The sequence below is a fragment of the Mobula birostris genome, chromosome 5, assembly GCF_030028105.1.
Source record: "Mobula birostris isolate sMobBir1 chromosome 5, sMobBir1.hap1, whole genome shotgun sequence".
Taxonomy (NCBI): Eukaryota; Metazoa; Chordata; class Chondrichthyes; order Myliobatiformes; family Myliobatidae; genus Mobula; species Mobula birostris.
The window spans coordinates 130110588-130126894 of NC_092374.1; the positions used below are offsets into that span (position 1 = coordinate 130110588).

At 39.8% G+C, this 16307-nt stretch overlaps 1 protein-coding gene across 11 annotated transcripts in view; it reads right to left on the minus strand.

Moving 5' to 3' along the window:
• The window catches only part of neb (nebulin), a 355138-nt gene that overhangs the window by 177831 nt on the left and 161000 nt on the right, over nucleotides 1-16307 (minus strand). For all 11 annotated transcript variants that reach the window (XM_072258677.1, XM_072258676.1, XM_072258675.1 and 8 more), the window contains exons 71-76: nucleotides 14557-14661; nucleotides 12309-12416; nucleotides 10555-10866; nucleotides 6897-7100; nucleotides 5639-5743; nucleotides 3165-3269 (exon numbers count right to left, since the gene is read on the minus strand). In XM_072258677.1, coding sequence (XP_072114778.1) covers nucleotides 3165-3269; nucleotides 5639-5743; nucleotides 6897-7100; nucleotides 10555-10866; nucleotides 12309-12416; nucleotides 14557-14661 — 939 coding nt within the window. The remainder of the gene's footprint in view (nucleotides 1-3164; nucleotides 3270-5638; nucleotides 5744-6896; nucleotides 7101-10554; nucleotides 10867-12308; nucleotides 12417-14556; nucleotides 14662-16307) is intronic.

Genomic DNA, 16307 nt, shown 5'->3' on the forward strand with positions numbered 1-16307 from the left:
ACCACAATTAAATCAACAGTGGATTCCAGTTAATTGGGATGCATCGGGACCAGTAATTAAGTGGCTGCTGTGATTAGTCAAAGATTCACGGAAATAATTTAAAAAGTATAAAAAAAAGACAATCTACTGTTTAACTGAGTAACAAATTATTTATTTAAATGATGACGGAATTGATCCACTGTATGCTGCCGTGTTCTTTTGATTGACGGTAAATTAACATCAGTGCAGACACCTAATGCAGACAATGAACTGCCTTCATTCAAATCAAGTTTAATTGTCATTCAACCATACATGAATACCCATAAATACAGCCAAACTAGACTTCATTACTCCAGGGCCAAAGTGCAAAACACAGTACCAACAGTCACACAGAACAAAGGACGTATAGCATATACAAGGTAGCAAGCACATAAAGATATCAGTAAGACGCAGCCATGAAAAAAAAGCCCAGACCCGAGCCATGAATGCTGCAAAAGTCTACAGTTGACCACAAATACAGCTTGTCTTCTGCCGAGCGAACACGGAGTAGGTAGCACCATCTCCTGCCTGGATGTCGCGTCACACTACCCCGGTGGAGTGCACTGGCCTTGACGGCTCTCTACTGGTGGTTGTAACCAGGCAACACCAAGGCTTGAGGCCTAGTCTCTGCCATATCCAAGGCCCCGTAGCTCCCCCGCTGTCCAGCCCGCCCTCTACCAATAAATCAATGAATCAGACTTGTGGCATTCCACATTAACAATATCCAAAAGGGTCTTACAATTACAATAAAAGTGACCAAGACAGTCACTCATAGTTAGACTGTATGTCTCCTTTGACTCAGGCAGCAGCACGATGCATAGCTCCTTCAGTTTCTCTAACACTGAGGTAGAAATGGGTTAGACCTGCAGTATTTTAAGTTCTTAGTATATAGCGGGAACGTACAATCATAAAAAGTATGTTTAAAAGGGACAATAACATCTTCTATTGACTCCATAGAAGTCACTGCAATTGAATGCACCACAATTCATACAGTGCTTTTGACAAATACATCCTCCAAATCTTCATTTTCATTGTAACATTCAAGATGATTATTGATGCCATGAAATTCTTCATATTTCTTATCTTGTTGAAGTAGTGAATTTATTTGATTTTAATTCTCAGCCTTTTCTGGCATCTCCAAGCCTGAATGCTTGAAACCCCAGTGAGCAAAATAGTTCTGAATTGTCTTACTGCTTATTTCTCAACAACTATCAGTGACAAAAATCACTGCTTTTGGACCACAAGCACACACAACTGACACTATTTAAAAATGGTTTGCTCTAAACACGGTATTGTGACTAACAGCCATATAGTTAGAAACTATTTGGCAACAGTCTCCTGCCCCAATTAAGCAGCATAGTGTCCCAAATAAACTAAAGGAATCCCAGCCATTTTCTCAATTAGATTTTTTTCTTTAAGAATTGGTTCAAATAAGCAGCTGCTCCAATTAACTGATGACCCAATTAACCAGAATCCACTATAGCAGGGTTTATTTCCAGAGAATTGGAAATAGAATTTAGTGAACATGTGCAAAATTAATGTAAACCTTGGTTAAACCATACATGGAATTCTGTATAAAGTCCTGGTCAACTTGCTATAAATAAAAGATTTACAACGTGTAAAAATGAATATGTAGTAGTTAATAGAGGATGAAATGAGATGGCTGAGAGGTTGATCTAATAGTTTGATAAAGGTGATGAGAAATGAAGGTTCATAGCAAAACCAAATCCACACATAAAATCCAAAAGAGAATTCAACAAGAAATTCTGTTCCTAGAGAGCAATGTAACATGAATACCATTAGCCAGGAGATTTTTTTGAGATGTTTAGTTTAAGAAACTGGATAGGACTGAGAGAGAGAAGGAAACAGAAAGTAATTTTAGTTGTGTTACATGTGGAAGGATGCAAGCAAGCTTGAGCAAATCATCATTCCCAACACTGGTTACCCTGAAGGACATTGTCAAGCTGGAGAGGGTGCAGTAGAGATTTACGAGGATGGTGCCTGGACTAGAGGGTTTGAGCTTATAAGGAGAGATTGGCCACGCTGGACCTTTATTCCTTGGAGCATAGGAGAATGAGAAGTGACCTCACAGAAGTTTGTAAAATCAGGAGGGGTATGGGTAAGATGGATGCGGAGTCCAAAACCTAGAGGGCACAGATACAAGATAAGAGGGGCGAGATTTCAACATGACCTGAGAGGTAATTTCTTCACCCAGGGGGTAGTGAGTAGCTGAAATGAGCTGTCAGAGGAAGCATTCAAGGCAGTTACAGTTCTGGCATTTAAGAACCATTTGGATAGGTACATGGAGGGGAAGGGCTTGGTGGTTCATGGGTCAAATGCAGGCAACTGGGACTAACAGGGAGGATCAAATCATAAACACAGGAGAGTCTGCAGATGCCGTAAATCCAAAGTAATACACACAAAAATGCAAGAGGAACTCAGTAGGTCAGGCAGCATCTATGGAAATGAATACACAGTCGACGTTTTGGGCTGAGACCCCTCTTTAGGACTGAGAAGGAAGAGGGAAGACGCCAGAATAAAAAGGTGGGGGCGGCGAGGGTAAGGGAAGGAGGCTAGTTAAAAGGTGATAGATGAAGCTAGGTGGGTGGGAAAGATTGGATACTTGGGCTGGCATGGACCAGTTAAACAAAAGGGCCTGTTTCCATGCTGTATTAGTCCATGACTCTATGCAACATTTGGTATAAATGACTTGTTCTGTACAGTACTTTATGTACACATATCAGTCTGAAGGCAGGTATTATTAACACGTTTTGGTCCTAGTGACACAGATTATGGTTTATAGCATGCCCATCAAACAACATTTTAGCAAATTCCTCAAATAACTTTTTGTATTTGTCTTATCAAAAGTAAACAGGTGTGCTCAAATCTCAGGGCAAAGGTGCATAGAAAAAGGTACCAATTCCCAAAAACTTGCCTTGAATACCAATGATTATACAGAACTGAAATATCTAAAACACATATAATCAGAGAAAAGAATATTATAAAAGATTTAGAGCCATTAGTTAATTGTTGTGATTTTTAGTCCCTACTGCTTCTATTAGAGACATTGACTGTAAATTTTTTCAGTCAAAATAATTTGCACAAACACAGAAAAATCAACATTTAGTCAATTGTTCTATACTCACATCACTTGCAATACTTCTGGAAGCCTTTGCACTTTGAATAGATATAGCATCAGCATGATAATTTGTAGATTTCTTCATACCTTCCCAGGCATCTGTGTAAATTTTCTATGAAGAAGCAGAAGTATAAATTACTCAATAGCAGTATGACTTGAGGAAGATGCTGAATGATTAGTCTGGTACAGCAAGTCACGCTATTACCTACATGATGCTAATTCATATCTAGCAGTCTTTGAATTCTACAATAAAATTTCAGAGTAAAGTAATGTAAAGCAGAATGGGTAAACAACAATTTTACTCTGTTAATCACTTCAAAATTAATAAATTAACCCTTAAGATAGAAGTTGTTTCATACAAATGTTTTAATTAGAAATCTAGTTACTTGTCTGGTTGATAGTTAACACACTCTATAAATGTTCCTCAAGGCAAAGACCTTTTAAACTTGAACTCCTTAAAGCCTCTCCCTGACATAGCATTCTCAAAAAAGAAATTTGGTTTGAAGGCTAAGTATAACAGAAATATAACCTCTTTATTGTTCATCAATTCACCAGTTATGAGCAATATTGCCAAAGTCTGTAGCTAATTATGGAAATTACTAGCTAGTCACAACACACACTGGGACAAGCTGGGAGGCCAGCAGGGAGTTTGCTGGGCCGAGGGTCTATATCGAAGTTATATCGCTCTATGACTCCGTGCCTTTAAGATTAATTTGTATTTCTTGCTAAAGATAATTGAAAATACTTTAGCCTCATTTTCATTACCAGTGGGTTCCAAATTTATTGACAATGAGGATGGTCTTAGAACCTCAGTTCTCTTTGCAGGCATGTCACCTGATTACTAGGCCATTTCAGATGCTGTTGTATGTTTTCATGTTGGCTTTTTGGTCACAAGGGCTATACTCAGCAAGGGCAGCAAATTTCTGCCTTTTAAAATGATAAAAAAAAATCAATGTCTTCAGCAAACCAGTACTTTCAAGTGCACCAGTACTGGTGTGAGCATTGTAGCCGAAGTATTCACCAGTGAGAGGAAACTTGGATCTAAATATATATAGGCATCCGTTAGTCTCATAAGACCATGGATTTGCACCTTGGAAGGTTTCCAGGGCGCAGGCCTCGGCAAGGTTGTATGGAAGACCAGCAGTTGCCCATGCTGCAAGTCTCCCCTCTCCATGCCACCGATGTTGTCCAAGGGAAGGGCATTAGGACCCATACAGCTTGGCACCGGTGTTGTCGCAGAACAATGTGTGGTTAAGTGCCTTGCTCAAGGACGCAACATGCTACCTCAGCCAGGACTCGAATTAGCGACTTTCGGATCGCTAGACAAACGCCTTAACCACTTGGCCACGTGCCAACACGATCGAAGTATAACATAGTTAAAAATAAACTTGACCAATCTGATAACCGCGTAGAAAAGGCTGATAAGCTAGAACATGTTAGCATTAAGAAAGAGAATATGCTGGAACTTTTGAAAAACATTAAGTTAGGTAAGTCCCTGGGGCTGGACGGGATATACCGCAGGTCATTACAGAAAGCAAGGGATTGTTCTGCCTTTGGCGATGATATTTACATTTATTTATTTATTGAGATACAGCGTGGAATAGGCACTTCCAGCCCTAGAAGCCACGCTGCACAGCAATCCCACGATTTAATCCTTGCCTAGTTACAGGACAATTTACAATGACCAATTAACCTAACAATCGGTACATCTTTGGACAGTGGGATGAAGCCAGAGTTCTAAGGCTGTGAGGTAACATTGGAACTCTGTAAAACTCTGGCTAGACCATATTTGGAGTATTGTGTTTATTTCTGGTCACCTCATTATGGGAAGAAGGTGGAAACTTTAGAGAGGGTGTAGAGGAAATTTACTGCACTTTGGAGTGAAGAAGAATGTGTTAGAAGGTGTATCACAGGTAGGTGTATTTACACAGAGAACACCAGGTGTGGTAGTACAGGCAGATACATTAGAGACTTTTAAGAGACTCTTAGATAGGCATATGGATAAAAATCAAATGGAGGGCTATTGAAGAGCGAAGCATCGTGGAGTATTTTAAAAAGGTCAGCACAACATTTTGTGTCAAAGGGCCTGTACTGTGCTATTATTTATTTATTGAGATACAACACAGAGCAGTCCTTCTGGTCCTTTGAGCACGCTGCCCAATAACCCTCGATTTAACCTTAGCCTAATCACAGGACAATATACGATGACCAATTAAGCTACCAGCTGATACATCTTTGGACTGTAGGAGGAAACTGGAACACTCGAAGGAAACTCACGCAGTCAGGGGCAGAACGTACCGACTCCTTACAGTATAGGCAGCAGAAGGAGGTTAAGTCAATAAACTTATTGGTAGGATTTGAAATTCTGTTTCTAACCATTAGTTCAGTAACATAACCAAACGCTGATTTTCCATCTAAAATGTCCCTTGATTAATGGCAAAATTTATATCATGTTTATTTTAAATACATATTTTACCTTACCTGACTAACATTGGCAGCATTGGTTTTTGCCAGCAATATTTCTGGAGTATCAGGAAGGACGTGAATCTGTAATTTATCCTTTTCCCATGCTTCTTTGTATTTTAGCTGTAATTGTTCAAGAAAAAAATTAAATTCAAAATAAATCCACATGGGATCAATTTGAATTGTATAAAGGAAAGCATAAGGCCTTGCGGAGAACCCAAAACTCCGTAGCAAAGTTTAAAGGAAAGACAGAAAATGCTGGAAATATTCACCTGGTGGCATCCTCTGGTAATGCCCACCATCTTTAGCAAACTTCCCCACCAGATGCAACTTGTGCCCCCCTTTTCTAAGGTTTCGAAGTAAATTTAATATCAGAGAGTGTATACAGTACACAACCTAAAATTTGTCCTCTTCACAGACATCCATGAAACAAGAAACCCCATAGGACAAAAGAAACATTGAAGCCCTGAAGCTCCCTTCCCTCCCCCTCCCTCCTCCAACCTCCCCTCTCCCTCCCCCTCCCTTGCCCTCCCTTCTCTCTCTCTTCACACAAAGCATCAACACCTTGCCCACCCCCATCTTTCAGGATTCTAAAGGAACTGCAGTGTGCTCGATTCCTGGGAATGCTCTTCCATCACCACCAGCACTCTTTCCCCTTCTTATGCCATCTTCCTGAGTAACTTCTGGAGATGCAATATCTGCCCGTTGATCTTAATCCTTCATCCAGAGACCAGCACGTCAAGGTGAAGCAGTAATTCACTTGGACCTATTCAACTTCAGTGTGCCTGACAATACAATCTGCATTATATTGGAGAAATTAAATGTAGAACCCTTACTTTTTTTGTCCTTTTATTCTTGTCACTTTTATTCTCCATCACACTCCGATTCTCTGTCTATGGTGTATTACTCTATTCCAAGAAAATCCCTGGATTTTCAGGGAAGAACATCCCAGCAGAAGTTGGACTTTCCCAGCATTACTTTGTATTTCAGATTTCCAGCAACTACACCATTTGGTTTCTCACAATCCTTGTGCTGTCTTTCTTTTCCTTCCTTTCTTTCACCTCATCCAGATAGGTCAGCTTCTCTTACAAGCTTTCCTCAGCCTATACCAATCTCTTTAATCCTGCTTTTCTTGGTGCTTATCCTACCATAGATGCTTGATTTCCCAACTCTTAATGCATTCAAAGGAAATTCGATTAGACATGTTACTGCGGCCTCACCTGCTGTGTTTTCCTAACCATTTCCCATTCTTATTGAGTGATGTTAAGTTTCTTACATTACTTAATTGTTCCGCGTTGGTTTTAGCCTGGACAATACTGGGTAGGTCGACAATGCTGGTGAACTTGAGCTGATCAGGAGGCTGACGGTAGAGTCGCTCACTGAGGATCTCCTGGGCTTTCTGCACTTTCTTAACATCAAGGGAGTCATGGGGCATCCATCCAATACCACGCATCCATTCCATATCGGATTTGTAAACCCACTAGAGAAAGGCCACACAGAGGATTAGGTTGATACGCAGACAGTCATTTGGCCCAACCAAAATATCACAATATTTATGCTCCACTCAGTCCTGTTCATGCTTTACCTCATTTAATCGAACCCTGTAGCTCTTTAATCTCTCCTCTCTCATATTAGTGTCCAGCCTTATTTTAAAAGCATTGATATCTCAACTACTCCCTATGGTAGGGAATTCTGTATTTTGGATAAAGGAACACCTTTTATATCCCTATTGACTTTCTAGTGCCTGCCTAAAATCTTGAATTCACAGGCACAAGAACAGCTTCTTCCCCACTGCTATCAGACTTCTGAACCAGTCACCTTTTTCACATCCCCTTCTCTGTAATGCCGTCATATTCTCCAACTCTTAATTCAGCCTCTCTTAGTTATTCCACTATTGTCATTTTGGACAAGGGTTCCCTACCCTTTTTTTACACCATGGGTCAATACTATTAAGCAAGGTGTCCATGGACCCTAGTTTGGGAATCCCTCTTCTTTATGCACTACAGTGGATTCTGGTTAATTGGGGCAGCTGCTTATTTGGAACAACATTTAAAGAACAAAAAACTAATCCAGAAAATTACCAGGATTCCCTTCATTTATTTGGAACATCATACCACTTTGAGGCAGGAGACATGCTGAAATGTTTTTAACTAGTGGCAGTCACGTGTACTTGTGTGGCTGTTAGATGCTGTGCCATACTTAAAGTGAATATTTTTAAATGGCGTCAGTTGTGTGTGTTTGTGTTCAAAAGCAGTGAATTTTGTCATTGATAGTTGGCAGGAAATAAACAGTAAGACAATTCAGAACTGTTTTGTTCACTGTGGTTTGAAGCATTCATGCTTGGAGATGCCAGACACAGCTAGGAGTGAAAATGAAACAATCTTCGCTACTTCAACTACGAAGAATTTGAAGGTATTGACAATCATTTTGAATGTTACAATGAAAGTGAAGATTTGGAGGAAGCAATCATGGAGAGCATTGTACAAAAGCAGTCCATTATCTGCACTAGGTGTCCATGCTGATTTTGTTCATTGTGTGCACTGAATGAATTCCTCCATCAATTAGGAACTAATACAGTTTTATGGTACTGTACTGCTATTGGTAGTATTCTAATTTGTTCTGCATTTCATTTAAATACATAATTTATTATTCAGCTTGTCTTTTTATACCTAACTGGGGCAGCCAGTTAATTGGATCAAAATGTACTGGTCCAGATGTGTCCCAATTAACCGGAATCCACTCATTTCATATTCCACTACTATCCTTGCACTATTCTGTTGTTTTGCACTTGTTGCTGTATTTAATATTATCTTTACTATCTATTTTTTTACCATGCGCTTCACATGATTAAGGAATTTCATCATACTGCAGCGTATATGTGACAATAACTTAATCTGAATATTTACTGATGAAATCCATTTACACTCTTCACCACAAGTAGGAACGTTCTCTCTGCATCCATTCTAACATGGTTTCATAATACAAATGCCTCAAATAGATTATCCTGGTACGCTGCTCTGGAAGGTTGGCTTCTATGGAATCTACTGAAATCTGGTCAAGTGGAATCAACATTGGTTTGGAGGCAGGAAGCAGAAGGTGGGGCTTTAAGATTGTTTCTTAGAATGAATAAACACAAGATATTCTGCTGATGATGGAAATCCAGAGCAACATTGACAAAATGCTGGAGGAACTCTGCAGGTCAGGCAACATCTACGGAGAGGATTAAACATTCAACTTTTCAGGTAGAGACCCCTCACCAGGCCTGGAAAGAAAGGGGGAAGAAGCCAGGCTAAGGTGGTGGGGGAGAGGGGGAAGCAGTACAAGGTAGAAGGTGATAGTTGAAGCCAGGTAGTTGGGTTAAGGGGGATGAAGTGAGAAACTGGGAGCTGATAGGTGGAACCGGTAAAGGGCTGAAGAAGAAGGAATCTGATAGGAGAAGAGAGTTCATCATGGGAAAAAAGGAAGGAGGAGGAGCACTAGAGGGAGGTGATAAGCAGGTGAGTAGCAAAAAAGGGATGAGAGAGGGGACAAATTGGGAAATGGAAAAGAAGGGAAGGGGAAGGAGGGGGAAATTATCAGGTTGGAGAAACTGATGTTCATGCTGTCAGATTGGAGGCCCAGGCGAAGCAACACCTCATATTCTATCTGGGTAGCCTCATAGCTCTGCATAGTTAATTGAAAATGGCATTACAGGTAGACTGAGTGGTGAGAAAGATGTTTCACGCACTGTTCTTAATTATTAATGGTGCTGCATATAGGAGTTAGATATTATTTTGCAGTTATATACTGTAAGTCATTGCTGAGGCTGCACTTGGGAGTACTGTATATGGTTTGGTCATCCTGTTATAGGAATTCTGTAGTTAAACTGGAAAGAGTGCAGAGAAGATTTACAAAGATGTCTCCAGGACCAGGGGACTGGGTTACAGAGAGAGGCTGACCAGGCTAAGTTTTTATTCTGTGGGACAACAGGAGAACGAGGGACTACCTTACTGAAGTGTTAAAATTAGAAGGTTCGTGGAGAAGGTGGATGGTAACCATCTTTTCCTCAGAGCAGGAGAGTTCAAAACTAGCGGGTCCTAGTTTTAAGGTGAGCGTGAAAAAGATCTTAAAGGGACTTGGGTGGGGTTTGATGTTTTTCTTTGAAAGGCTTCAATGGTTTTCATTGTTTTGTGGCTGTCTGTGGAAAGACAAGTCTAAGGGTTATATACTGCATATATGCTTTGATAATAAATGTACTTTGAACCTCTCAATAGATGGAAACAGTGGCCAGAGGAAGCAGTTGAGACAGGTAGAATAGTACCACTTGAATCGATAAATGGAGGGGTGGGTCTCAGAGGAATATGGGCTGAATGCAGGAAATTGGGACTAGCTGGGTGGAAGTGGTGGTCAGCATGGACTCATTCAACCAACGATTCTGTACACTGTGGTGCTCTACAACCTCATGAATTTAACAAACAGTTCATTCTGTCCACTTTATCCTGATATTTCCTGCTTTATCATTGTAAACATTCTGTGTGTGCTCATCATTGGCTCTATATTCTTTATCATTGTAAATATTCTGTGCCTGCTCACCTTTGCTCTATATACTTTTTATCAATGTAGCAACCAGAGGCATACACAGCACACCGTGCAGAAAAAAAAAGGTTTTTTTTTGCAGCATTTACAATACTTTCTAAATCTATCCCTCAAGAAATTAAAACCTAGTGCTTGGTTGACATTCCTTCTGGCCTGCTATTTTGTCATGTATATTTAATCGTTGACACATTTGTACTCCAGCATCCCCCTGTTCCTCTACTTCATGTAATCTCATAGCTTCCTATTAATGTGGCCACCTATAGTTCACTACTAAAGACAACTAGCTTACATTAATCTGTGATTATTTACTCATTCTGAAAGATTTATTGATGTCCGAGAGGTAGTAAAATAATACTCACATCACTCTGCAAATTGTAGGCCTTCTTTGCCTGGATCACATCATTCTGGTCTGGGGGGCAGGTCCAACGGTGCAGGTAATGCCTGTAGTCAATGTCACTGACCAGGGTCTGACATTTCTTGGCCAACAGGATGTCCAGCATATCAACTGGCATGTTAAACTTGAATTTGGTTTTCTCGAAGTCTTTCTTGTACTCCCTGTCACTCTGCATCTTGCCCACATGCATGGACCAGACCATCTTGGGATCATCATAAATGTCTCGGCATCCAACGTGGTGGCCAAGCTGCTTGCGGTAGACCATTTTGTATTGATACTAGAAGCAAAAGAAGTACAATTCTTATTAAGATCATGATCAGAAAAACCACAATCATGGTCCTAAAGTTAGGTGAAGCTACATTCTTAGTATACATTCCATTAAAGTTCAGCTTTAGGAAAGACATTAATGTACACAGACATTCCTATACCAATTAAATCTCAAGTAACACACAAACTGCTGGAGGGGCTAACAAATCAAGCAGCACCTATGGAGAAGTGAACAATTGACATTTTGAATCAGGACCCTTCATCTATAACAAGGATTCCCCACCTTTTTCATGCTGTGGAACAATGCCATTTACCGAGTGGTCTTTGGACCTCAGGTTAGGAACCCCTGATCCACAATGATAGGTCTCGACCTAAATCAACAGCTTACCGCACAGATGCTGCCTGACTTAGAGTTCTTCCAGCACTCTATGTGTTGCTGTAGATTCCAGCCTTTGCAATGATCTGTCTCTAATTAATTCTCAAAAATAGATCCTATTTTTCATATACATGAAGATTTCTGTTAGTTTTTTTTAAACACCTATTGTATAGTTATGGAAAATTTTGCCCCAGTGCCACCATTTAAATAAATAAAAGCTGGTATGATAAATATTAGGAAAAAATTGCAAAAAAAATTTTCTTTCAACTTCTTGCTCTTTTGATCCAAACATCTTTTCTCCTTCTTCCTTTCTCATCTATTGGATTTGATATCAAATTCACCCAACCTTTCTAATGGCTTCCACGATTCAAAAAATAAATGTGAATAATTTTATGAGTAGTGTTTTGAATAGAATGAAATCAGTTTGCACCTCATTGAACACCTTTAATAATCTGCATAGAATTTTACTTCTATATTTGATCCACATCATCCATGTCTTCACATCTCCAATCCCTTTTCCCTTCACTACCGCTAACCTCCTAACCTTCCCTGGGAAAGCAGTAAATTGATAATATTAGGCTGATATCACAGTTGTCACAGCCCACATCCAATTAGTGAAGTCAAATGTTCAGGCTCCCAAATACTTTCTGACATCTTCCCCCTTGTTTCTCAGTCCTGAAGAAGGGTCTCAACCCAAAATTTCAACTATGTATTCATTTCCATTGATGCTGCCTGACCTGCTGAGTTCCTCCAGCATTTTGTGTGTATTGCTTTGGATTTCCAGCATCTACAGACGTTCTCATGTTTATTACTCACTAATATCTTGAGGTGTTTGCATGTGGGGTCTCTCCCCCTTTTAATCTATCTTTTTTCTCCATATTCCCAATACACAATTTTTCAATTCTTCAATTTTATTGCAGAATGCAACATCTAAGTGCACTTCCTGTCCACTTGGATCCCTAGTGTCCTGCTTCACTCCGTCTGCTGCTATTAATTTCTGAATGAAAGTATTACCCTAATTGCCTGAGCAATTCTTAGCCACTACTAGCATCATTTAAACCCGTGAGCAAACTTACATCACTGGCAATATTTCTGGAAGCTTTTGCAGCCTGAATAGAGATGGCATCTTTTCCGAGTTCATAGCCTTTCATCTTAGATTCTTCCCAGGCAAGTTTATATAATTTCTATACAACAAAAAAAGAAAGCAATAGAACCGTCAATACAGCATAAAAACAATAATCAAGCTATTCAGAATCAAATGTTCCCACCAAATACATGCATCTTGCTAGACCCATTCCATCCAAGACCAAATTTTTAAAAAAATCCTCCTTCTCCATTAAATCCACACTTAATGCTCTCCCTCTTCTCTTCCCACACCAACACCCAGCCCCACTTCTCACCTCTCACTCTGAACCTACACTCTACAACTCCTCGTTGGACAAAGCTGACCTCACTCTCAAAACTTGGGTTAAACTCTTCTCTTCTCCATCTCAACTTGACTTGGGGTGACAATAGGGGCAGAAACATTAGGAACATTAGAGAACATTAGAGACTCTTAAATAGGCACATAGATGAAAGAACAACCGTGGGCTATGTGGGAGGGAAGTGTTACAAGCATTGTTGTTGAGTGCCGTCGAGACGCTGTCCACTCATGACAACCCTACTGTAATTGTCCATAGGGAAATAGAAATGACCTTTGTTCACTTCAACTCTATGCAAAAGTAGATTGCTTGGCCTTTCTTTCGCACAGATACTGCTAGTGCCTAGGTTGGGACCCGGCCAGATTTGAACTCAGGACCCAAAGTCCAGTGTTGGTGCCACTACACCACCGGTTGGTCTAACAAGGGCTACTCCTTAGTAATAATGATCAGTTAGGTACATAGAGGATCTGAGTGTACTGACAAGTACCCTTATTGTCTCAATTAAAAATCACGCAAATTTACGCAAACAAATACCTGTGTGTTTCCTTGACCTTTCTTGAACAGTCAAAGAATAGAAAAGGTAATACCCAGGCAAAGGAGTCTATGCTGGCCAGGTATTCCTGATCTACTCTTCACATGTCTGATGTGGGGTTATTTACTTCAGTGATCTGTGATGGTTCATCTCCAGAGAGTTGTCACTCCTTTGCATTTGAAGCCTTTCATTTTTATCTTTCCTCACCAGTTCAAATGTTGCGCTTCAATCTTGTTGGCTTGAGGTCACCTGACTGACTTAGGTCATCATCTTATTGGCTCTGCTCCAGGGCTATGACCACTATTATTCTATGACCTTTGCCCTCAGCCTCATACCTTTCGTTCTTTTCAATTCTGAATGGGTCAAACCTGGTAACCCAGACATAGAGCCTAACAAGATTATAGGCTGCTCCTCCTGCAAGCCAGCCACTTTACATAATAAATAGTTACTTGTCTGAGAATGGATTCAGATTTTGAGGGTTATTAGCAGAAAATACTTGTGCTCATGTTCAATTGCTCTGATTAAATTATCCCAGAGCAAGAATCAGATCATACAGTTCACAAAATGGCAGCTGCAAGGACAGTCTCACAAGATGGCCACCTCCATTCCTATTCCCTGATTATTGTTCTTTCTGGCCAACAGAAGTGTTAGATTGATCTTTGAGTAGGTTAAAGGATCAATATAACATTGTGGGCCAGAATCTATGTAGACTTACAATCATTTTGCCAAGTCCCTCCTCACTGGTGTCACATTTCTCCCTGATCTTCATAAACTATCACCCTACTCTTCTCTGAATCCATACAACTTCCCTTATTAGGCCCATAAATACCACATCCCTTACTTTTACCCATTACATACATATTTTCCATTCCATTTAACTCTCCCACTTCACCACACACATTCCACAACCACTGGGTCACATCCACATCTCACCAAATTCCCTATGAGCCTTCAGCCTGCAATCCTCCAACCCAACTACTCTCTCCCCCTACCAGTCTGTTGCCTCTACCTTCCTTATAAGATTGAGGTAAATGTTTACTTTTGGCTTTCATTTACACCCAGTTGATGTTGATAAGATAATGCAGAATTGAAATTAGTGCAGCAATTACAAAATGCAATTGCAAAATTATTCACTTATTGCTTTTCAATAATTTAACATAAATTGATCTATCAAATCATTTTATTGGAATGGGAATGGACAGTATTGTGACAACAAACTGGCAGGAACTAAGTCATTGGAACTAAATTCAGGCATGTGTCTTGACAAAATATATTCTCTTCATATTTGTGTGGAAAAATAAGTATCTACAAAGTTTGTACATAATGAATACAATCCCATCAATTGCTAAAGGGTTATTTTGAATTGCTTACCGAACTGATGTTTGCAGAGTTCTGCTTGGACAACAGCATCTCAGGTGTGTCATTTGGAAGGTGAATTATGAGCTTGTCTCTCTCCCAATCACTGTGGTACAGTCGCTGAAGGCAGTGGAAAAGAATGGATTATTTATTTTTCCAGTAATAAACAAATAAATATAATGATTGTTTAACACATGGAACAAGCTCTTAATAATGGCAACACAGATTAAAATGGTGCAATACTTGGTAACATAGATACAACTTTCAGTATATATTGGTTAATATAGTTGTATGCCCTGGTTGGTGCGGTCTTTCATGGATTCAATTATCATTATTATTTTGTTATGGATTTATTGAGTATGCTGGCAAGACAATGAATCTCAGGGTTGTATGTGGTGACATAAATGTACTTTGGTTCCTTAAGGTAGTTATAGTTGAGGGTAGAAACTCCCACTACCTATTAAACGCTCCCATTGACAATGCATAGGGTACTTACACTGACTTTTGCTGACTTTACAAGAAATACTACCCCGAAACATTTGAAAGAACACTCACAATTAAGGTTTGTAGATCCTACAACTCAAGTTAAGGTCAAAGTCAAATTTACTAGCAACATATGTATATGTTACCATATACAAACTTGAGACTCTATTTATTTCTTCATTGAGATACAGCGAGGAACAGGCCCTTCTGTCCCTTCGAGCCGTGTCACCCAGCAACTCTTCACCCCCCCACCCCGATTTAATCCTGGGCTAAGCACCAGATATTTTACAATGACCAATTAACTCACCAACCAGTACTTCTGTGGATTATGGGAGGAAAGCAGAGCATCTGGTGGAAACCCACGTGGTGACGGGGAGAACGTTCTATCTCCTTACAGGGAGCAAGGGGAATTGATTCCTGTGTTGCCAGTACTGTAAAGTGTTGTGTTAACCAGTATGCTACCGTCCCACCCCAATTTTCTTGCTAGCATTTACAGAAGAAGAAAGGAATACTGTAGAACTTACAGAAAACTATACAGAAACATAGACTGACAAGCAATGTGCTAAAGAAAACAAATTGTGCAAATAAAAAGAATACTGAGAAAAACTTGGATAAGGGGCAAGGAGGAAAAATATTAAAATCTGAAAGTGTGTGCAAATGGGGCATATTCATTTCAATTGTGTGAATGTTAAACAGAATGAATGCATTCAGAAAATGTGGCTATAGACTGAAATACCCAAGTAAACCAGATGTCTGGATTATATTTACTAAAGCGCTTGGATTCAAGAATCACTCATAGGATTGATTCATGTGGAGTACTGTAATGGTCCATTTTAAGAAGTGGCTAACAAGCAATGAAAGATTGTGCTAAAGAACCTACAGTAATTCTCCATAACGCAAAAGTGAACTACTCAACGTTAATATTGGTGAGGCTTAATTTCTTAATACAATCTCATTGGTGAGGCTTAACTTGGAGTATTGTGTACAGTTTTGATCACCAACCTATAGGAAAGATGCACATAAGGTTGAAAGAGTACAGAGAAAATTTACAAGGATGTCGCTGTGTCTGGAGGACCTGAATAATGTGGAATAATTGAATAGGTTAGGATTTTATTCCTTAGAACATAGAAGTTTGAGAGTCAATTTGACAGAGATATACAAAATTATGAGGGCTATAGATAGGGTAAATGCAAGCTGGCTTTTTCCATAGAAGTTGAGTGGGAATGCAACTAGAGGTCATAGGTTAAGGGTGAAAAGTGAAAAGTTTAAGAGGAACATGTGGG